Here is a 26,314-nt window from a genome sequence, read left to right on the forward strand (position 1 = left end):
CCTCCCTGTCATTTTAAGACAGATTATATTTTATTTTTACAACTTCAGTCACCTCTGCACCTTTTCCTTTCTCTTCCTAAACCTTTGGTCGAATGACTGGGGGTGGAGGGGAGGAGCTATATATACAGCTCTGCTGTGGTGCTCTTTGCCACTTCCTGTTAGCAAGAGGTTAATATCCCACAAGTAAGGATGAAATCCGTGAACTCATCGTATCGTAGAAGAAATCAATTTATCAGGTAAGCATAAATTTCCTTTTTACTTTCCTCTCGTTGCACCTTTCAACAAATACAACCCATCTCTTCCCTCACATTTTCCTCATTCGAAACCCACATGATTCGCTTATTCTCTCACCTCTCTATGCGTGTTGCAGTCATATACCGACCCCTGGCTCCTCAACTCAATTTCTAGATCACTTGGCTGCCTGGCTACCTTATTTTCTTTCCTCAGTTACCCCTGCCCCCATTCTTGGCGACTTCAACTTCCCTCTTGACAATCCCACTGCCTCATCTGCAAAACAACTTCTGCAACTAACTTCCTCTTTCGGTCTGTCACAATGGACTGATTCTCCCACTCACAAAGACGGTCACTCTCTTGACCTGATCTTTAGCTATCGATGCACTCTCTCAAACTTCACAAACTCCCTCTTTCTGACCACCATCTCCTTACTTGCAACATATTCTCCCTCCTTCTACTCCTCACACCAAACTTCACAGAAGCATTATGTCATTAGATCAGCAATGCTTGCTATTTCCCTCAAACCTCTCCTCTCATCCTTCTCCTCCTTTTCCTGCCCTGAACAATCTATCTGCCACTATAATTCCACCCTCATATCCGTCCTTGACAATCTCGCCCCTCTTACCATAGCTTGGAAATCACACACTCATCCTCAGCCCTGGCATACTCCTCTGACATAATACCTACGCAGATGTTCCCGTACTGCTGAGCGGCACTGGAGAAAATCTCGGAGTTCAGCTGATCCTTCAGCATCTGTGACGCAGCCCTTTCGTGGCTCTCTTCCTATCTGTCAAACCGTACCTTTAGTGTAGCCTTCTCTGAGGCCTCCTCTGCCCCGTCACCACTTTCTGTTGGAGTACCGCAAGACTCTGTCCTCGGTCCCCTTCTCTTCTCAATCTACACGTCATCACTAGGTTCCGTAATAAAGTCCCACGGTTTCTAATATCATTTGTATGCCGACGACACCCAAATCTACTTCTCTGCACCAGACCTATCTCCTTCCTTGCTAACCCGTGTCACTAACTGTCTTTCTCACATCTCTTCCTAGATGACCTCTCACTACCTCAAGCTAAATCTCTCCAAAACTGAGCTCCTCATTTTCCCCCCTTCTTCCAAAATCTCCACCCCCAATCTCTCTATAACTGTCAACAACTCCATCCTTACCCCTACCCTGCATCCCCGATGTGTCTGGGTCACATTTGACTCAGATCTTTCTTTCACTCCTCACATTCAGTCCTTGGCTAAAGCCTGCCGCTTCCACCTTACAAACATATCTAAAATTAGACACTTCCTTACACAAGACACAACTAAGATTTTAATCCACTCTCTCATTCTTTCCCGCCTCGATTACTGCAACTCTGTCTTCTCTGGTCTCCCTACCTGCTGCCTAGCACCTTTACAATCCATAATGAATGCCTCTGCCAGACTCATCTTCCTTACACGTCGCTCTTATTATAATAATAATAATAATAAATAACATACATATTTATACATACATATTTACACACACACTTGCACACATACATATTTACACACCTATTTACATACCCACATACCCACATACATATTTACACACACACTTGCATACACACATACATATTTAAACACACATACATATTTACACACCTATTAACATACACACAGATACATATTTACACTCACATACACACATACATATTTATACACACACACACATTTACACACACACACTTGCATACACACATACATATTTAAACACAGTTACATATTTACACTCACATACACACATACATATTTATTTATACACACACACATACATATTTACACACACACTTGCATACACACATACATATTTAAACACACATACATATTTACACACCTATTAACATACACACAGATACATATTTACACTCACATACACACATACATATTTATACACACACACACACATTTGCACACACACTTGCATACACACATATTTAAACAGTTACATATTTACACTCACATACACACATACATATTTATACACACACACACACACATACATATTTATACACACACATATTTACACACACACACTTGCATACACACATACATATTTACACACACACACACTCATACATATTAGCACACACACATTTGCACACACATAGATATTTACACAACTATTTACATACACACATACATATTTACACACACACACATTTACACACACACACATATTTACACACCTATTTACATACACACAGATACATATTTACACCCACATACACACATACATATTTACACACACACACACACTTGCATACACACATAGATATTTACACACTCACACTTACATACATATACACATACATATTTACACACACTTGCATACACACATATTTACACACACACTTGCATACACGCATACATATTTACACACACACACACACACTTGCATACACACATATTTACACACACATTTGCACACACCTATTTACATACACACAGATACATATTTACACGCACACACACTTGCATACACACGTACACACATACATATTCACACAACTATTGACCCACCCACATACATATTTACACACACACACACTTGCATACACACATACTATTTACCTACCCACATACATATTTACACACACACACTTGCATACACACATACATATTTACACACACACACACACACACACATTTGCACACACACATTTACACACCTATTTACATACCCACATACACACATACATATTTACACACACACACACTTGCATACAAACATACATATTTAAACACACTTACATATTTACACACACATACATATTTCTTTCATGTAATTAGCAAGAGTCCATGAGCTAGTGACGTATGGAATATACATTCCTACCAGGAGGGGCAAAGTTTCCCAAACCTCAAAATGCCTATAAATACACCCCTCACCACACCCACAAATCAGTTTTACAAACTTTGCCTCCTGTGGAGGTGGTGAAGTAAGTTTGTGCTAGATTCTACGTTGATATGCGCTCTGCAACAGGTTGGAGCCCGGTTTTCCTCTCAGCGTGCAGTGAATGTCATAGGGATGTGAAGAGAGTATTGCCTATTTGAATTCAATGATCTCCTTCTACGGGGTCTATTTCATAGGTTCTCTGTTATCGGTCGTAGAGATTCATCTCTTACCTCCCTTTTCAGATCGACGATATACTCTTATATATACCATTACCTCTACTGATTCTCGTTTCAGTACTGGTTTGGCTTTCTACTACATGTAGATGAGTGTCCTGGGGTAAGTAAGTCTTATTTTCTGTGACACTCTAAGCTATGGTTGGGCACTTTTTTATAAAGTTCTAAATATATGTGTTTAAACATTTATTTGCCTTGATTCAGGATGTTCAACGTTCCTTATTTCAGACAGTCAGTTTCATATTTGGGATAATGCATATGAATAAATCATTTTTCTTACCTTAAAATTTGACTTTTTTTCCTGTGGGCTGTTAGGCTCTCGGGGGCTGAAAATGCTTCATTATTTGCGTCATTCTTGGCGCGGACTTTCTTGGCGCAAAAATTTTCTTGTCATTTCCGGCATCATACGTGTCGCCGGAAGTTGCATCATTTTTTTGACGTTTTTGCGCCAAAAGCATTTAGGTGCCAAATAATGTGGGCGGCTTTTTTGGCGCTAAAAAATTTGAGCGTCATTGTTGTCTCCACAATATTTAAGTCTCATTATTTATTGCTTCTGGTTGCTAGAAGCTTGTTCATTGTCATTTTTTTCCCATTCCTGAAACTGTCATTTAAGGAATTTGATCATTTTTGCTTTATATGTTGTTTTTTCTATTACATATTGGAAGATGTCTCAGATTGACCCTGAATCAGAAGCCACTTCTGGATAAACGCTTAACTGAGTTTCAGTTCTACCAAAGCTTAGTTCATTTATTTTAAATGTTATAAATGTTTATCTTTAGCTATGGTTTGTAATAAGTTATTATGATATACTTTTACATGCAGAATCCATTAGTATTTATGCTTTATATATTTCCATTCTTACATCTTATGTATAAGAAATATTTTTCTGATTCTATTTTAAAGGCTTTGTCTGACTTCATGCCTTCTAATAAAATTTTTAGGTCTTTTTCACTTCTTTTTTAATTATTGAAGTTTCAAATGACCAACAACATACTGATTTATCCTTCTCTGATGATGTTTTTTCTCTTTCAGAAATTTCTTCATCAGATATTGACACTAACAAATCTACTTTTTTATTATTTTTCTATTATTAAGTACATTTGTTCTTTGTTGAAAAGGTGTTGATTATTTTGGATATTAAGGTAACTACTTCTTTAAGACTAGCTGACACTATTTCTGCCTATTTATTTCTTCTGTGTTTTCAGAGGTTTTCTTTCCAATTCCCCATTCTAGGGAATGGAATAGGCTGAGAATTTTCTTTTATTCCTTCTTCGAAGGTTTTAAACTATATTCTTTGCCAGCAGTTAAATTCAATTTGGAGGGTTCTCCAATTTATTGGGGCTATCTCTACTTCTACTAATTATGCTATTGTTTCTATAGCAAAATAGTATTTATTTTCCTTTAGATAGTTGTATCTTATTTATGGAAAATTATTTAGTTTCAGGTACTTTTCTTGGTCCTGTGATTTATTTGGATATTGCAATTGCTTCATTTTTTCTGTTTACTTTAAGATCAAGTATCAGATTATGATTTATTTTAGCATTGTTAAGGGACAACATTTACTAGACTAGGTGCTGTTGCATTTGTCTTGTTGTTTTGCTCCGCCCACCCCAGTCATTCTCTTTGCCGTTGCACAGGCAACATCTCCACGGAGATGGTTAAGAGTTTTTTGGTGTTTAAATGTAGTTTTTATTCTTCTATCAAGTGTTTGTTATTTTAAAATAGTGCTGGTATGTACTATTTACTCTGAAACAGAAAAGGATGAAGATTTCTGTTTGTGAGTGGAAGATGATTTTAGCAGACAGTAACTAAAATCGATTGCTGTTTCCACATAGGACTGTTGAGATGAAGTGACTTCAGTTGGGGGAAACAGTTAGCAGATTTTTCTGCTTAAGGTATGACTAGCCATATTTCTAACAAGACTGTGTAATGCTGGAAGGCTGTCATTTCCCCTCATGGGGACCGGTAAGCCATTTTCTTAGTCAAACAAACAGAATAAAGGGCTTAATATGGGCTAAAAAACTGGTAGACATTTTTATGGGCTAAATCGATTGCTTTATTTGGGCATATTATTCAGATTTAGGCTAACAATTGGCATTTATAATCTTGGGGAATGTTTATAAAACGGCAGGCACTGTGTTAGACACCTTTTTTCAGTCAGGGGGCCTTTCTAGTTATAGACTGAGCCTCATTTTCGCGCCATTACTGCGCAGTTGTTTTTTGAGAGCAGGGCATGCAGATGCATGTGTGAGGATCTAAAAATCACTGAAAAAGCTTCTAGAAGACGTCAATTGGTATCGTATTCCCCTCTGGGCTTGGTTGGGTCTCAGCAAAGACTATAGCTGGGACTGTATAGGGGTTAAATTTAAAAATGGCTCCGGTTCCGTTATTTTAAGGGTTAAATCTCTGAAATTTGGTGTGCAATACTTTTAATGCTTTAAGACACTGTGGTGAAATTTTGGTAATTTTTGAACAATTCCTTCATACTTTTTCACATATTCAGTAATAAAGTGTTTTCTGTTTGAAATTTAAAGAGACAGTAACGGTTTTGTTTTAAAACGTTTTTTGTGCTTTGTTGACAAGTTTAAGCCTGTTTAACATGTCTGTACCTTCAGATAAGCTATGTTCTATATGTATGAAAGCCAATGTGTCTCCCCATTTAAATTTATGTGATAATTGTGCCATAGCGTCCAAACAAAGTAAGGACAGTACTGCCACAGATAATGATATTGCCCAAGATGATTCCTCAAATGAGGGGAGTAAACATGATACTACATCATCTCCTACTGTGTCTACACCAGTTTTGCCCATGCAGGAGGCCCCTAGTACATCTAGTGCGCCAATACTTATTACCATGCAACAATTAACGGCTGTAATGGATAACTCCATAGCAAATATTTTATCCAAAATGCCTACTTATCAGAGAAAGCGCGATTGCTCTGTTTTAAACACTGAAGAGCAAGAGGGCGCTGATGATAATTGTTCTGTCATACCCTCACACCAATCTGAAGGGGCCATGAGGGAGGTTTTGTCTGATGGAGAAATTTCAGATTCAGGAAAAATTTCTCATCAAGCTGAACCTGATGTTGTGACATTTAAATTTAAATTAGAACATCTCCGCGCACTGCTTAAGGAGGTGTTATCTACTCTGGATGATTGTGACAACTTGGTCATTCCAGAGAAATTATGCAAGATGGACAAGTTCCTAGAGGTTCCGGTGCCCCCCGACGCTTTTCCTATACCCAAGCGGGTGGCGGACATAGTAAATAAGGAGTGGGAAAAGCCCGGCATACCTTTTGTCCCCCCCCCTATATTTAAGAAATTATTTCCTATGGTCGACCCCAGAAAGGACTTATGGCAGACAGTCCCCAAGGTCGAGGGGGCAGTTTCTACTCTAAACAAACGCACTACTATTCCTATCGAAGATAGTTGTGCTTTCAAAGATCCTATGGATAAAAAATTGGAAGGTTTGCTTAAAAAAGATTTTTGTACAGCAAGGCTACCTTCTACAACCAATTTCATGCATTGTTCCTGTCACTACGGCAGCGTGGTTCTGGTTCGAGGAACTAGAAAAGTCGCTCAGTAGAGAAACTCCATATGAGGAGGTTATGGACAGAGTTCACGCACTTAAATTGGCTAACTCTTTTATTTTAGATGCCGCTTTGCAATTAGCTAGATTAGCGGCGAAAAATTCAGGGTTTGCTATCGTGGCGCGCAGAGCGATTTGGCTAAAGTCTTGGTCAGCGGATGTGTCATCCAAGACAAAATTGCTTAACATCCCTTTCAAAGGTAAAACTTTATTTGGACCAGAATTGAAAGAGATTATTTCAGACATCACTGGGGGAAAGGGCCACGCCCTTCCACAGGATAGGTCTTTTAAGGCTAAAAATAAGTCTAATTTTCGTCCCTTTCGCAGAAACGGACCGGCCTCTAATTCTGCATCCTCTAAGCAAGAGGGTAATGCCTCACAACCCAAACCAGCCTGGAAACCAATGCAAGGCTGGAACAAGGGTAAGCAGGCCAAGAAGCCTGCCACTGCTAACAAAACAGCATGAAGGAGTAGCCCCCGATCCGGGACCGGATCTAGTGGGGGGCAGACTCTCTCTCTTTGCTCAGGCTTGGGCAAGAGATGTTCAGGATCCTTGGGCGCTAGAAATAGTTTCTCAAGATTATCTCCTGGAATTCAAGGAACTACCCCCAAGGGGAAGGTTCCACAGTTCTCACTTATCCTCAAACCAAATAAAGAGACAGGCATTCTTACATTGTGTAGAAGACCTGTTAAAGATGGGAGTGATACACCCAGTTCCAATAAAGGAACAAGGAATGGGATTTTATTCCAATCTGTTCGTAGTTCCCAAAAAAGAGGGAACGTTCAGACCAATTTTGGATTTGAAGATCCTAAACAAATTTCTCAGGGTACCATCGTTCAAAATGGAAACTATTCGAACGATTCTACCCACCATCCAGGAAAGTCAATTTATGACTACCGTGGACTTAAAGGATGCGTACCTACATATTCCTATCCACAAAGAACATCATCAGTTCCTAAGGTTCGCTTTTCTGGACAAGCATTACCAGTTTGTGGCCCTCCCATTCGGATTAGCCACTGCTCCAAGGATTTTCACAAAGGTGCTAGGGTCCCTTCTAGCGGTTCTAAGACCAAGGGGCATTGCAGTAGTACCTTACTTGGACGACATTCTAATACAAGCGTCGTCCCTGTCAAAAGCAAAGGCTCATACGGACATCGTTCTAGCCTTTCTCAGATCTCACGGATGGAAGGTGAACAAAGAAAAAAAGTTCTCTGTCCCCGTCGACAAGAGTTCCCTTCTTGGGAACAATAATAGATTCCTTAGAAATGAGGATTTTTCTGACAGAGGTCAGAAAATCAAAACTTCTAAGCTCTTGTCAAGTGCTTCATTCTGTTCCTCGTCCTTCCATAGCGCAGTGCATGGAAGTAGTAGGATTGATGGTTGCAACAATGGACATAGTTCCTTTTGCACGAATTCATCTAAGACCATTACAACTGTGCATGCTCAGACAGTGGAATGGGGATTATACAGACTTGTCTCCAATGATTCAAGTAGATCAAAAGACCAGAGATTCACTCCGTTGGTGGCTGACCCTGGACCATCTGTCCCAGGGAATGAGCTTCCGCAGACCAGAGTGGGTCATTGTCACGAACGACGTCAGTCTAGTGGGCTGGGGCGCGGTCTGGGAATCCCTGAAAGCTCAGGGTCTATGGTCTCGGGAAGAGTCTCTTCTCCCGATAAACATTCTGGAACTGAGAGCGATATTCAATGCTCTCAGAGCTTGGCCTCAACTAGCAAAGGCCAAATTCATAAGGTTCCAATCAGACAACATGACGACCGTTGCATATATCAATCATCAGGGGGGAACAAGGAGTTCCCTGGCGATGAAAGAAGTGACCAAAATAATTCAATGGGCGGAGGATCACTCCTGCCACTTGTCTGCGATCCACATCCCAGGAGTGGAAAATTGGGAAGCGGATTTTCTGAGTCGTCAGACATTCCATCCGGGGGAGTGGGAACTCCATCCGGAAATCTTTGCCCAAATAACTCAATTATGGGGCATTCCAGACATGGATCTGATGGCGTCTCGTCAGAACTTCAAGGTTCCTTGCTACGGGTCCAGATCCAGGGATCCCAAGGCGACTCTAGTAGATGCACTAGTAGCACCTTGGACCTTCAACCTAGCTTATGTATTCCCACCGTTTCCTCTCATTCCCAGGCTGGTAGCCAGGATCAATCAGGTGAGGGCCTCGGTGATCTTGATAGCTCCTGCGTGGCCACGCAGGACTTGGTATGCAGACCTGGTGAATATGTCATCGGCTCCACCATGGAAGCTACCTTTGAGACAGGACCTTCTTGTTCAGGGTCCATTCGAACATCCAAATCTGGTCTCCCTCCAACTGACGGCTTGGAGATTGAACGCTTGATTCTATCGAAGCGTGGGTTTTCAGATTCTGTTATAGATACTCTGGTTCAGGCCAGAAAACCTGTAACTAGAAAAATTTACCATAAAATATGGAAAAAATATATCTGTTGGTGTGAATCCAAAGGATTCCCATGGAATAAGATAAAAATTCCTAAGATTCTCTCCTTTCTACAAGAAGGTTTGGAGAAAGGATTATCTGCAAGTTCTCTAAAGGGACAGATCTCTGCTTTATCTGTCTTACTACACAAAAGACTGGCAGCTGTGCCAGATGTTCAAGCATTTGTTCAGGCTCTGGTTAGGATCAAGCCTGTTTACAGACCTTTGACTCCTCCCTGGAGTCTAAATCTAGTTCTTTCAGTTCTTCAAGGGGTTCCATTTGAACCTTTACATTCCATAGATATTAAGTTACTATCTTGGAAAGTTTTGTTTTTAGTTGCAATTTCTTCTGCTAGAAGAGTTTCAGAGTTATCTGCTCTGCAGTGTTCTCCGCCCTATCTGGTGTTCCATGCAGATAAGGTGGTTTTGCGTACTAAGCCTGGTTTTCTTTCTAAAGTTGTTTGTAACAAAAATATTAACCAGGAGATAGTTGTACCTTCTTTGTGTCCGAATCCAGTTTCAAAGAAGGAACGTTTGTTACACAATTTGGACGTTGTCCGTGCTCTAAAATTCTATTTAGAGGCTACTAAAGATTTCAGACAAACATCTTCCTTGTTTGTTGTTTATTCTGGTAAAAGGAGAGGTCAAAAAGCGACTTCTACCTCTCTTTCCTTTTGGCTTAAAAGCATTATCCGATTGGCTTATGAGACTGCCGGACGGCAGCCTCCTGAAAGAATCACAGCTCACTCCACTAGGGCTGTGGCTTCCACATGGGCCTTCAAGAACGAGGCTTCTGTTGACCAGATATGTAAGGCAGCGACTTGGTCTTCACTGCACACTTTTGCCAAATTTTACAAATTTGATACGTTTGCTTCTTCGGAGGCTATTTTTGGGAGAAAGGTTTTGCAAGCTGTGGTGCCTTCCGTTTAGGTAACCTGATTTGCTCCCTCCCTTCATCCGTGTCCTAAAGCTTTGGTATTGGTTCCCACAAGTAAGGATGACGCCGTGGACCGGACACACCAATGTTGGAGAAAAAAGAATTTATGCTTACCTGATAAATTACTTTCTCCAACGGTGTGTCCGGTCCACGGCCCGCCCTGGTTTTTTAATCAGGTCTGATGAATTATTTTCTCTAACTACAGTCACCACGGTACCATATGGTTTCTCCTATATATATTTCCTCCTGTCCGTCGGTCGAATGACTGGGGTGGGTGGAGCCTAGGAGGGACTATATGGCCAGCTTTGCTGGGACTCTTTGCCATTTCCTGTTGGGGAAGAGAATATCCCACAAGTAAGGATGACGCCGTGGACCGGACACACCGTTGGAGAAAGTAATTTATCAGGTAAGCATAAATTCTGTTTTTCGAAAGCTCTTGATTCCTCACACAAGGGTCACCTTTTTTAGGTTTCCAGACAGTTTGTGTCACTGTCTTTGTCTCTATCAGACAAGGGATAATTCTATTGGGTTCCGTCTGTTGGTACCTTTAGTCTCTATTATTTCCTTCAGTTGCTATATATGCACAGAAGTTTTAGGTCTTATGGCCACAGCATTGGATTCAATTCCCTTTGCTCATTTTCACTAGAAAGAACCTTTTCAGTCTTTTATGAGTGTTGTTTCTTCTAGAACATGGTTGGAGGATCAATTTACCAAAAAGTTTGTTGATTCCTCAGACAAGGGTAACCTTTTTAGGTTTCCTGATAGATTCAGTGTCCTTGACTCTGTCTCTGACAGACAAGAGACGTCTGAAATTGGTTTCAGCTTGTCGAAACCTTCAGTCTCAATCTTTCCCTTCGGTAGCCTTATGCATGGAAATTCTAGGTTTTATGACTGCTGCATTGGACGCGGTCCCCTTTGCTCGTTTTCACATGCGACCTCTTCAGCTCTGTATGCTGAACCAGTGGTGCAGGGATTATACAAAGATATCTCAATTAATATCTTTAAAACCGATTGTACGACACTCTCTGACGTGGTGGACAGACCACCATCGTTTAGTTCAGGGGGCTTCTTTTTGTTCTTCCAACCTGGACTGTGATTTCAACAGATGCAAGTCTGACAGGTTGGGGAGCTGTTTGGGGGTCTCTGACAGCACAAGGGGTTTGGGAATCTCAGGAGGTGAGATTACCAATCAATATTTTGGAACTCCGTGCAATTTTCAGAGCTCTTCAGTCATGGCCTCTTCTAAAGAGAGTCGTTCATTTGTTTTCAGACGGACAATGTCACAACTGTGGCATATGTCAATCATCAAGGAGGGACTCACAGTCCTCTGGCTATGAAAGAAGTATCTCGAATTCTGGTATGGGCGGAATCCAGCTCCTGTCTAATTTCTGCGGTTCATATCCCAGGTATAGACAATTGGGAAGCGGATTATCTCAGTCGCCAAACATTACATCCGGGCGAATGGTCTCTTCACCCAGAGGTATTTCTTCAGATTGTTCAAATGTGGGGACTTCCAGAAATAGATCTGATGGCTTCTCATCTAAACAAGAAGCTTCCCAGGTATCTGTCCAGATCCAGGGATCCTCAGGCGGAGGCAGTGGATGCATTGTCACTTCCTTGGAAGTATCATCCTGCCTATATCTTTCCGCCTCTAGTTCTTCTTCCAAGAGTAATTTCCAAGATTCTAAAGGAGTGCTCGTTTGTTCTGCTGGTGGCTCCAGCATGGCCTCACAGGTTTTAGTTTGCGGATCTTGTCCGGATGGCCACTTGCCACTTTTATCACAAGGTCCTTTTTTCCATCAGGATCTCAAATCCTTAAATTTGAAGGTATGGAGATTGAACGCTTGATTCTCAGTCATAGAGGTTTCTCTGACTCTCTGATTAATACTATGTTACAGGCTCGTAAATCTGTATCTAGGAAGATATATTATCGAGTCTGGAAGATTTACATTTATTGGTGTTTTTCTCATCATTTTTCTTGGCATTCTTTTAGAATTCCTAGAATTTTACAGTTTCTTCAGGATGGTTTGGATAAAGGTTTATTTGCAAGTTCCTTGAAAGGACAAATCTCTGCTCTTTCTGTTCTTTTTCACAGCAAGATTGCTAGTCTTCTTGATATTCTTTGTTTTGTACAAGCTTTGGTTCGTATAAAACCTGTTATTAAGTCAATTTCTCCTCCTTGGAGTTTGAATTTGGTTCTGGGGGCTCTTCAAGCTCCTCCGTTTGAACCTATGCATTCGCTGGACATTAAATTACTTTCTTGGAAAGTTTTGTTTCTTTTGGCCATCTCTTCTGCTAGAAGAGTTTCTGATTTATCTGCTCTTTCTTGTGAGTCTCCTTTTCTGATTTTTCATCAGGATAAGGCGGTGTTGCGAACTTCTTTTAATTTTTACCTAAGGTTGTGAATTCTAACAACATTAGTAGAGAAATTGTGGTTCCTTCATTGTGTCCTAATCCTAAGAATTCTAAGGAAAGATCGTTGCATTCTTTGGATGTAGTTAGAGCTTTGAAATATTATGTTGAAGCTACTAAAAATTTCCGAAAGACTTCTAGTCTATTTGTTATCTTTTCCGGTTCTAGGAAAGGTCAGAAGGCCTCTGCCATTTCTTTGGCGTCTTGGTTAAAGTCTTTGATTCATCATGCTTATGTCGAGCCGGGTAAAACTCCGCCTCAAAGGATTACAGCTCATTCTACTAGGTCAGTTTCTACTTCCTGGGCATTTAGGAATGAAGCTTCGGTTGATCAGATTTGCAAAGCAGCAACTTGGTCTTCTTTGCATAATTTTACTAAATTCTACCATTTTGATGTGTTTTCTTCTTCTGAAGCAGTTTTTGGTAGAAAAGTACTTCAGGCAGCTGTTTCAGTTTGATTCTTCTGCTTATAATTTCAGTTTTTTTCATTATAAGATTGAAACTTTATTTTGGGTGTGGATTATTTTCAGCGGAATTGGAAGATCCACATCTTGGGTATTCATTATCCCATACGTCACTAGCTCATGGACTCTTGCTAATTACATGAAAGAAAACATAATTTATGTAAGAACTTACCTGATAAATTCATTTCTTTCATATTAGCAAGAGTCCATGAGGCCCACCCTTTTTTGTGGTGGTTATGATTTTTTTTGTATAAAGCACAATTATTCCAATTCCTTATTTTTTATGCTTTCGCACTTTTGTCTTATCACCCCACTTCTTGGCTATGCGTTAAACTGATTTGTGGGTGTGGTGAGGGGTGTATTTATAGGCATTTTGAGTTTTGGGAAACTTTGCCCCTCCTGGTAGGAATGTATATCCCATACGTCACTAGCTCATGGACTCTTGCTAATATGAAAGAAATTAATTTATCAGGTAAGTTCTTACATAAATTATGTTTTGCACACCTATTAACATTCACACAGATACATATTTACACTCACATACACACATACATATTTACACATACAAACATACATATTTACACACACACAAACACACTCTCTTGCATACACACATACATATTTACGCATACACACATACATATTAACACACATAAATATTTACAAAACTATTTACATACCCACATACACACATACATATTTACACACACACATATTTACACACACACTTGCACATACACACATACATATTTACACACACACATATTTACACACACACTTGCATACACACACACATTTGCACACACATACATATTTACACACCTATTTACATACACACAGATACATATTTACACCCACATACACACATACATATTTACACACACACTTGCATACACACATACATATTTACACACACACACACTTGCATACACACATACATATTTACACACACACACACTTACATACACACATACATATTTACACACACACACTTGCATACACACATACATATTTACACACACACATATTTACACACACACACTTGCATACACATACATATTTACACACACATTTGCACACACCTATTTACATACACACAGATACATATTTACACACACACACAACCTTGCATACACACATACACATTTTTACACACACACACTTGCATACACACGCACACACATACATATTTACACACCTATTTACATACACACAGATACATATTTACACCAACATACACACATACATATTTACACACACACATACATATTTATACACACACACATACATATTAACACACACACATTTGCACACACATACATATTTACACAACTATTTACATACCCACATACATATTTACACACACACACACACACACACATTTGCACACACATACATATTTACACACACATATTTACACACACACACACACTTGCATACACACACACATTTGCACACACATACATATTTACACACCTATTTACATACACACAGATACATATTTACACCCACATACACACATACATATTTACACACACACTTGCATACACACATACATATTTACACACACATACACTTACATACACACATACATATTTACACACACACACAAACTTGCATACACACATACATATTTACACACACACACTTGCATACACATACATATTTACACACACACTTGCATACACATACATATTTACACACACATTTGCACACACCTATTTACATACACACAGATACATATTTACACACACACACAACCTTGCATACACACATACATATTTTTACACACACACACTTGCAACACACGCACACACATACATATTTACACACCTATTTACCTACCCACATACATATTTACACACACACACTTGCATACACACATACATATTTACACACCTATTTAGATACACACATATAAATATTTACACCCACATACACACATATTTACACACACTTGCATACACACATACATATTTACACACACACACACACACACTTGCATACACACATACTTATTTACACACACACACACTTGCATACACACACACATATTTACACACACATTTGCACACACCTATTTACATACACACAGATACATATTTACACCCACATACACACATACATATTTACACACACTTGCATACACACATACATAGTTACATACATACATACATACATACACATACATAGTTACATACATATAGTTACACACATACATATTTACACACACACTTGCATACACACATATTTACACACACACTTGCATACACACATATTTACACATACACACTTGCATACACATACATATTTACACACACATTTGCACACACCTATTTACATACACAAAGAAACATATTTACACACACACACAACCTTGCATACACACATACCTATTTTTACACACACACACTTGCATACACATGCACACACATACATATTTACACACCTATTTACCTACCCACATACATATTTACACACACACACACTTGCATACACACATACATATTTACACACCTATTTACATACACGCAGATAAATATTTACACCCACATACACACATACAAATTTACACACACACACATACATATTTACACACACACACACACACACACACATACATATTTACACACACACACTTGCATACACACATACATATTTACACACACACACACACTTGCATACACACATACTTATTTACACACACACACTTGCATACACACACACACATATTTACACACACATTTGCACACACCTATTTACATACACACAGATACATATTTACACCCACATACACACATACATATTTACACACACTTCCATACACACACATACATAGTTACATACATATAGTTACATACATACATATACATACACACATACATAGTTACATACATATAGATACATACATATACATACACACATACATAGTTACATACATATAGTTACATACATACATATACATACACACATACATAGTTACATACATATAGTTACATACATACATATACATAGACACATACATATAGTTACATACATACATATACATAGACACATACATAGTTACATACATAGTTACATACATATAGTTACATACATACATAGTTACATACATATAGTTACATACATACATATACATACACACATACATAGTTACATACATATACATACATACATATACATACACACATACATACATATAGTTACATACATATAGTTACATACACACATACATAGTTACATACATATAGTTACATACATATAGTTACATACACACATACATAGTTACATACATATAGTTACATACATATACATACACACATACATAGTTACATACATATAGATACATACATATATATAGACACATACATATATATAGACACATACATATAGATACATACATATACATACACACATAGTTACATATAGTTACATACATACATATACATACACACATACATAGTTACATACATATAGTTACATACATATACATACACACATACATAGTTACATACATATAGTTACATACATATATATAGACACATACATATAGATACATACATATACATACACACATACATAGTTACATATAGTTACATACATACATATACATACACACATACATAGTTACATACATATAGTTACATACATATACATACACACATACATAGTTACATACATATAGTTACATACATACATATACATAGACACATACATATAGTTACATACATACATACATATACATACACACATACATAGTTACATACATATAGTTACATACATACATATACATAGACACATACATATAGTTACATACATACATACACACATAGTTACATACATATAGTTACATACATACATAGTTACATACATATAGTTACATACATACATATACATACACACATACATAGTTACATACATATACATACATACATATACATACACACATACATACATATAGTTACATACATATAGTTACATACACACATACATAGTTACATACATATAGTTACATACATACATATACATACACACATACATAGTTACATACATATAGTTACATACATATACATACACACATACATAGTTACATACATATAGTTACATACATACATATACATAGACACATACATATAGTTACATACATACATACATATACATACACACATACATAGTTACATACATATAGTTACATACATACATATACATAGACACATACATATAGTTACATACATACATACACACATAGTTACATAATATAGTTACATACATACATATACATACATATACATAGACACATACATATAGTTACATACATACATATACATACACACATACATAGTTACATAATATAGTTACATACATACATATACATACATATACATAGGCACATACATATAGTTACATACATACATATACATACGCACATACATAGTTACATACATACATATACATACACACATACATAGTTACATACATATAGTTACATACATACATATACATACACACATACATAGTTACACACCTATTTTCATACACACTTAGCACTACATGTGGCCAAAACTGCTGGGTCTGTAAAAAACAAACAAAAAAAACTTGCAATGAAGTCCATATTAAAACTGAGCATGGGCAATGATAAAACAAACTTAAAGAGCTGCAGAAGAATTTGACACTTACTTTTTTTGCTCTAAATGTCAGGAGTACACACATCAGTTTTCCCAAAGTGATCCTCCTGTAAGTTGTCTTCAGAGCTGGTGAGCAGGTCTACCCCTGGCTGTTTCTATGACAATGATCTTCAGCTAGCTGGGCCTCTTAGGGGAGGGATATTCACGCAGCCACTGCCAGACACTACTTGATATATTAAATGACCAAACACCTGCACAGAAAGGTGCTAAAATAAATCTCTACAGAGCTGCCAGAGAGTTAATAAAGCCATTCAGTATAGTCTGTAATGTTTTAAAACAGTATAAAGTATGCAGGAACCTGCAAAATAGGCACAACATTGTGCCAAGAGGAGAAACAGGGTGAGTCCCCTGGCTATGTTGTACCTATGAGTACCTACAAATAGCCTCTGGGCTATGTGTGTGCTAATTAAAGTATTTACCTGCAAAAGCACCCCTACACTGGCTTAATAGGCATACAGTTGCAGCAGTATCCAGTTAAGAGACCATCCATTGCAGATACGGGTATCGCAGAGGAAATCTTGTAGGACATCTGAGGGCAGCCATGTCAGAAATCCAATAGGAAATACCTTTAATGCTTGTTTAAAAGTAAGAGAGCAGCCAAACATGGCAGGAAGCACTACAACCGCACTATTCAATAGACACTCGTCCATTAACAAACAATCGGCAAACAGCCAAACCAGTACTGAAACACATAAGCAGAGGTTATGGAAAGAGTATATTGTAGGTCTATAAAGAGAGACAAAGGACAAGTCCCTGTGACCGACTACATAAGGTGAAACAAAGAACTGTAAACCATACCCCAAATACATCTTTCTGACACATGCTACACGCTGAGGGGAAACCAGGCCTCAATATAGATTGAAAACCCCTATCTCTGAAGAATCGAATGCACATCTTCATTCTTCATCCACGTCCAGCGGAGGCAAAGTAAAGACTGAGATATGTGTGAGGTGGGATGGGTTTTATAGAGTTTTGGGACTCTTTGCCTCCTCTTAGTGGTAGAGAAGAGGTATTCCCATGAGTAATGGATTGTGGACTCTCACAACCTATTTATATATATATATATATATATATATATATATATATATATATATATATACACACACAAACAAACTCTCTCAATACTTAATGTTACTTAATTATATTGAATAATAAACCATCTGCATTGATTCACATTTCTCCATATTCTAAGCCCTATAACTTTTGTACCACTGGGAGTAGCAAGCAATTTTTTTTATAAAGAGTTACTTAATTCAATATATTTTTGAATTTTTGAAATTGTTGCCACATTGACATATTTGGCCCTGAAAAAGCATATTTTGCAATTTTTATGATTTTCTAAAATTTTTTAACACTAAAGATCCGTGAATAACTAGATGTTTTTTCTTCCACACTTACTACCCATGAGGGTACCCCAGGAAAAAAATTCAATTGTTACTAGTAGTCTGTCAGTGAGGTTTGAAGGCCTAAATATGTAGAAAATGGAGGTTTGTTTAGTTATTTTTAGACTGCCATAGAGTTACAAAGGCTCAATTAATCACAAAACTTAAATATAACATAAAATAAAACAGTCAATGAGCTTTCCAAAGACACCATGTGGAGCTGTATAGCTATTATAGAAACAAATAATGGGCAGTACAAAAATGCCCTGAAAAAAAGATTTTATTCTACTCTTGCTACAATTAATTACCTAAATCTCAGGAGAAAAATAAAAAATAAATCTAAAAATGTGGGGTTTAGCTCAAGAAAGGTGATTAAAAAGCAAATACCCAGTTTTCAGAAAAAGAAAAAATGATGAAGCAAACTGCTTTTGTATATTTGGCATGGAGTGACCCAAGTTCTAATGTCTATTTAACTCCACAATGAACAAAAGGTGTAGGTCTATAAAGAACAAATGTTTACTGTACTTGACTTATGGGAGTTTTACTCATTTAAAATCCCCTAGCAAAACACTACTTGTCTAACATTTTATTTGTATTATTTTTTTCTCAAAAAGAAATGTGTTTATAGCCATGGAGGCATTGGACCAGCTGCTAATGGCATGTCATTCACAAAGCATCAAACCTTTTGTTGAAAGCTTCCTTCACATGGTGGCAAAGCTTTTGGAATCTGGAGAACCTAAATTACAGGTTTATGGAACAAATTCTGTGAGTAAAACTAGCTTTAATATATTACATTTTGTACGTTACTGTGGTTTTCAACCTGTATGTTGGTACTTCCATTGTGACTGGTCTTTCTTGTTAATTTAAAATAAAAATAGTTAGCACAAATATGTGAATATATGCTTCAAAACATAAACAAATTAATATAAAAGTTAATTAACATAGACATTGTGCAGAAAACTATAAATGATACGTATATTTGAAGTAATAATCTGAGACAGTAATCACGGATATCACATAAACGTACACAGATAATAAGTATCCAAAAATGTCTTTGCAGCCAATAGTCCTCAAAAAGAAAGAGATAAATCTCATAGTGTTAAATCGTTAATGTGGAAACAACATCAGGTGGAGAAGGAGTAATACTATCTTACTCAAGAATTAATTACCAGTTCTGGGATTAAAGCGCTTGAAGTGTAAACCCACCGTAAATATTAAGGCAAGTCACCGAGAGGGCTGATGCAATTGACGGGCACTAGAGGCGGAGTTAGAACCTTCTTTCTAACTGCATGTGACTTAGAGCTTTCGTAGCAATCTCATATATTGTTTTAAATGTTTTCATAAATTGAAGATATTGAATACTGGATCCTGTATTTGCATATGTGGGTTTATACTTAAAGCACCTTAATCCCAGAGCTGGTATATAGATCTGGAGTATGTGAGTTTTACTCCTTCTCCACCTGATGCTTTTTCACTTTAACAGTTTAACACTGTAATATTTGTCTCTTTCTTTTTGAGGACTATTTGCCGCAAAGGCACTTTTGGATACTTATTCTCTGTGTGATATCTGTAATTACTGTCACAAATTGCTACTTCCAATATAAGTATATTGTATCTTTCTCTGCATGGTGTTTATATTTATTCACTTTTATATTGATTTCATGTAAATTTAAAGTGAAGGTCAATTTGGATGAATTAGTGCCCGGTTTTTAACCCTTTAAGGACACAGCTTTCAGTTTGCTCAATTGTTTTATGACGGAAAAATTCCGTCACATGTCCTTAAGAGGTTAATAAACCTATTAAAAACATAGACACTTTAATTCACTCCTTTTCTTCAAAAACTTACCTTTTAATCCTAAATGCTGCTCCATCGATTCCCCCGGCCGTCGGAAGCCTCTTCTGTTGTCAGAAATGACGAATCTGGCTTCCTCAAATCACAGCTTTCCCCCCCGGGGAGATCATGGACTGATGCAACGCCGTGATTGGAGGAAGACGGATTCATAGTTTTGGACCTTCAAAGAGGACTTGCGATGGGTGGAGGAAGCGCTGCTGCGGCTGACAGGATTAAAAGGTAAGTTTTTGAAGAAAAGGAGTGAAATGTCAATTTTGATGAATTTAAGTGTCCTTGTTTCTTCTATAAGGTACGACGAGCCCACGGATTCATCCTTTACTTGTGGAATATTATCCTCCTGCTAACAGGAAGTGGCAAAGAGCACCACAGCAGAGCTGTCTATATAGCTCCTCCCTTAGCTCCACCCCCCAGTCATTCTCTTTGCCTACTCTAAGTACTAGGAAGGGTAAAGTGAAATAGGTGATAAAATATTAGTTTTTAATTTCTTCAAGCAAGAGTTTTTTGTTTTAAATGGTACCGGTGTGTACTATTTACTCTCAGGCAGCAGATGGATGAAGACTTCTGCCTGGAGGATGATTGTGGTTATCTATTAATTTAAAATATCTCTACTTTCTACTAAATATAATATACTAAATCTCTATGGTGGTACCACTAAAACCAACACAGATAAATTGTGAAATAAACTCTATGAGGGTCCTCCATTATTTGTCAAACAGTTTATTTAGGAATCAATATATGTTAATAATAAGATAAATATTTACAGATATATATATATATCAATCTATTTTACAGATACAGTCCACATTTTAAGATACAGGGCAACTTTTCTAAACTAACCCCAATTGTGCTACACAGAATATTATCCCAGAAATACTTAGCCAGATTCTCTGTGTCCAACATCATCCATCTTTACAGCATGCCCAGGATACAAAAGAGAGAGACAAAGGCTCTGGTGTTACAGTATGTTATAACCCAATTCAAAAGGGAGTGGCTTATCAAATGCCACTCAAAAAGACCAGTGGGAGTGTCTATAGTTCAGAGAGAAAGGTGTACCTGGGGGAAGGGATCCCAATAACAGCTAAGTGAATATTCCAGTGATAAAATGTCACCACATTCCCTCACTTTTTCTTCTCCTATGTTGCCCCGTTTTCTAGTTATACCCACTAGTACAGAAGAACACAGTGGGAGCGAAAACCTTACAGGAAAAATTCTCCCACCATCCCTTCGGAATCATTCCCTCGGCGATATGAGCTCTTCTGTACTTTCCTAGGACTGTCAATTCCTAATCTAACTTTATACAATTCATTAGAAAAATTAATTCAAAATTATACATAGAAACACAAAATCCTATGCTAAACCCCATTAGCAACATTTATACAATGGTCTTAAATATTGGGAAAAGTTCATGTATGAGTGTGTGAGTGTGGGTACACTAGATGGGTATGTGTGTAGTAAAATCTTTATTAATAAAGTGTGAATTGTGCCTGTAAAACAAAAGTTATAATGGTTCACTGAAGTTCTTTGTTGTCATCTTTTGGCATCTGGTCCTTGCTTTTGGCATCTGGTCCTTGCTTTTGCTTTACCAAATCTCTCTCTTTGAACCACTTTGTTTTTTCCAAGACCCTCAAAGGAATGAAAAAAAGATTAAAACCAGGCATATATTTACTTCACACTACAACACTCCATCTGCAGTAGAAACCACATTCACAGTTATTAACTTCAAGTTGGAAAGTGCCTCTGTTATTGCATCATCCCACTCGCACCCTTACTTAACTTATGTCTCTTGATTTATATGATTATTTACCCCTTTATGCTATATATATTATATAAATTATTTTGGCCTAATGCACCATTTTACATCTCCATTGTGATACATTATACTTATTTAATTTGTCCAACGCCACCATCATAGCTTCATGGTAAGATCAGTCCTGAAGACACCTGAAAAACAACAATCTATAATATGTGTTATTGGGGAAAAACTGGAAGGAAAGGTGAGAAGCCTTCTATCTTCATTGGTTTTCTTCCTGCAAGATAAGACTTCAGACAGTTTACATAGAAATGGTATTGCATGTGGCCTCCCAAAACTAATCACAATGGAGGTATCTGTTATTGTTTTTTTAGAAAGAGAATGCATCAATTAACTATACATTCTTAATATTGGCATTTAAAACTTAATAATGAAAAACACTTAAAATTATTAATTGAACTTAAAACTAAAGTACACATTACAAGATACAAATGTACTGCAAACAAATATGCTTATAAAAACAAAAAATTAATTATTTAATTTGAGCCCTCCAGCTCTGTCAGTTGCTTCTTTAGAAACCCAATTTGATCTCTCATTCTCCTGTTTTTTTGTTTGAGTTCCCAATAACTTAAGTTGGCCTTATTGTTTATCTCATTTGACCTCAGCCTCCAATTTTCTCCTCTGTTAATATCGCCATTTAAATTCCTGTCTCTCCAGTTTCCTGTATTTGATGCTCTACTATTCTGATATCCACAAACATTCCTTCTATTACCCCTCTCTGATTCCTGCCTGTGAATATTCAGATTATTCTCCATTGACTGCTTCACTGCAGAATTTGTCTTAATGGTGTATGGGTGATAATTCCACCACTTCTCATCTCTAGTGAGCACCATATGTAGGTTTGTGGAGTTTGGATCATACAGCTTTACAAACTCCTGACATTTTCTGGGGAGAGCTTCAAGTACCCTCTGTATGTGAGCTGGTGACCCCCAGACCATTTGGGTCTGTGGCTGGCGCAGCACACACCAAAATAAAACTCTTTTTGCTACTTTAAATGGCCCATCTAGTGGTCTCATGGTAATTTCACTAATCTCTTTCTCTAGACTAGTAAAATTGAAAAAGGTTTTAGCTATCCTGCCAGCCTGATCACATATACTTGAATTAAATCCTAATAACCTGTTGGCATAGGGGCCCATGGCATCTTGAAGCAATTCGGTCCATTCCGGCATGCTCATACCTAATTTCTTTCATGTAATTAGCAAGAGTCCATGAGCTAGTGACGTATGGGATATACATTCCTACCAGGAGGGGCAAAGTTTCCCAAACCTTAAAATGCCTATAAATACACCCCTCACCACACCCACAATTCAGTTTTACAAACTTTGCCTCCTATGGAGGTGGTGAAGTAAGTTTGTGCTAGATTCTACGTTGATATGCGCTCCGCAGCAGGTTGGAGCCCGGTTTTCCTCTCAGCGTGCAGTGAATGTCAGAGGGATGTGAGGAGAGTATTGCCTATTTGAATGCAATGATCTCCTTCTACGGGGTCTATTTCATGGGTTCTCTGTTATCGGTCGTAGAGATTCATCTCTTACCTCCCTTTTCAGATCGACGATATACTCTTATATATATATACCATTACCTCTGCTGATTTTCGTTTCAGTACTGGTTTGGCTTTCTACAACATGTAGATGAGTGTCCTGGGGTAAGTAAGTAAGCTTATTTTCTGTTACACTCTAAGCTATGGTTAGGCACTTTTTTATAAAGTTCTAAATATATGTATTCAAACATTTATTTGCCTTGACTCAGGATGTTCAACATTCCTTATTTTCAGACAGTCAGTTTCATACTTGGGATAATGCATTTGAATCAATCATTTTTTCTTACCTTAAAAAATTTGACTTTTTTCCTGTGGGCTGTTAGGCTCGCGGGGGCTGAAAATGCTTCATTTTATTGCGTCATTCTTGGCGCAGACTTTTTTGGTGCAAATTTTTTTTTTCTGTTTCCGGCGTCATACGTGTCGCCGGAAGTTGCGTCATTTTTTGACGTTTTTTTGCGTCAAAAGTGTCGGCGTTCCGGATGTGGCGTCATTTTTGGCGCCAAAAGCATTTAGGCGCCAAATAATGTGGGTGTCTTATTTGGCGCTAAAAAATATGGGCGTCATTTTTGTCTCCACATTATTTAAGTCTCATTATTTATTGCTTCTGGTTGCTAGAAGCTTGTTCACTGGCATTTTTTTCCCATTCCTGAAACTGTCATTTAAGGAATTTGATCAATTTTGCTTTATATGTTGTTTTTTCTATTACATATTGCAAGATGTTCCACGTTGCAACTGAGTCAGAAGATACTTCAGGAAAATCGCTGCCCGGTGCTGGAGCTACCAAGCTAAGTGTATCTGCTATAAACTTTTGGTATCTGTTTCTCCAGCTGTTGTTTGTATTGCATGTCATGACAAACTTATTAATGCAGATAAAATTTCCTTTAGTACTGTTACATTACCTGTTGCTGTTCTGTCAACATCTAATTTTCAGAGTGTTCCTGATAACATAAGAGATTTTATTTTTTAAATCCATTAAGAAGGCTATGTCTGTTATTTCTCCTTCTAGTATACATAAAAGTCTTTTAAAACTTCTCTTTTTTCAGATGAATTTTTAAATGAACATCATCATTCTGATACTGATAATGGTTCTTCTGGTTCAGAGGTTTCTGTCTCAGAGGTTGATGCTGATAAATCTTTGTATTTGTTCAAGATGGAATTTATTCGTTCTTTACTTAAAGAAGTATTAATTGCATTAGAAATAGAGGATTCTGGTCCTCTTGATACTAAATCTAAACGTTTAAATAAGGTTTTTAAATCTCCTGTAGTTATTCCAGAAGTGTTTTCTCTCCCTGATGCTATTTCTGAAGTAATTTCCAGGGAATGGAATAATTTGGGTAATTCATTTACTCCTTCTAAAACGTTTAAGCAATTATATCCTGTGCCATCTGACAGATTAGAGTTTTTTGGGACAAAATCCCTAAGGTTAATGGGGCTGTCTCTACTCCTGCTAAACGTACTACTATTCCTACGGCAGATAGTACTTCATTTAAGGATCCTTTAGATAGGAAAATTGAATCCTTTCTAAGAAAAGCTTACTTATGTTCAGGTAATCTTCTTAGACCTGCTATATTTTTAGCGGATGTTGCTGCAGCTTCAACTTTTTGGTTAGAAGCTTTAGCGCAACAAGTAACAGATCATAATTTTATAGCATTATTATTATTCTATAACATGCTAATAATTTTATTTGTGATACCATCTTTTGATATCATTAGAGTTGATATCAGGTATATGTCTCTAGCTATTTTAGCTAGAAAAGCTTTATGGCTTAAAACTTGGAATGCTGATATGTCTTCTAAGTCAA

The 26,314-nt window shown here is 37.5% G+C and overlaps 1 protein-coding gene across 2 annotated transcripts in view; it reads left to right on the forward strand.

Moving 5' to 3' along the window:
• The window catches only part of EFR3A (EFR3 homolog A), a 619,646-nt gene that overhangs the window by 202,924 nt on the left and 390,408 nt on the right, over positions 1–26,314 (forward strand). For both annotated transcript variants that reach the window (XM_053715365.1, XM_053715366.1), the window contains exon 5: positions 19,929–20,079. In XM_053715365.1, coding sequence (XP_053571340.1) covers positions 19,929–20,079 — 151 coding nt within the window. The remainder of the gene's footprint in view (positions 1–19,928; positions 20,080–26,314) is intronic.

This window comes from Bombina bombina, chromosome 5 (assembly GCF_027579735.1).
Source record: "Bombina bombina isolate aBomBom1 chromosome 5, aBomBom1.pri, whole genome shotgun sequence".
In the NCBI taxonomy this organism is placed as follows: domain Eukaryota; kingdom Metazoa; phylum Chordata; class Amphibia; order Anura; family Bombinatoridae; genus Bombina; species Bombina bombina.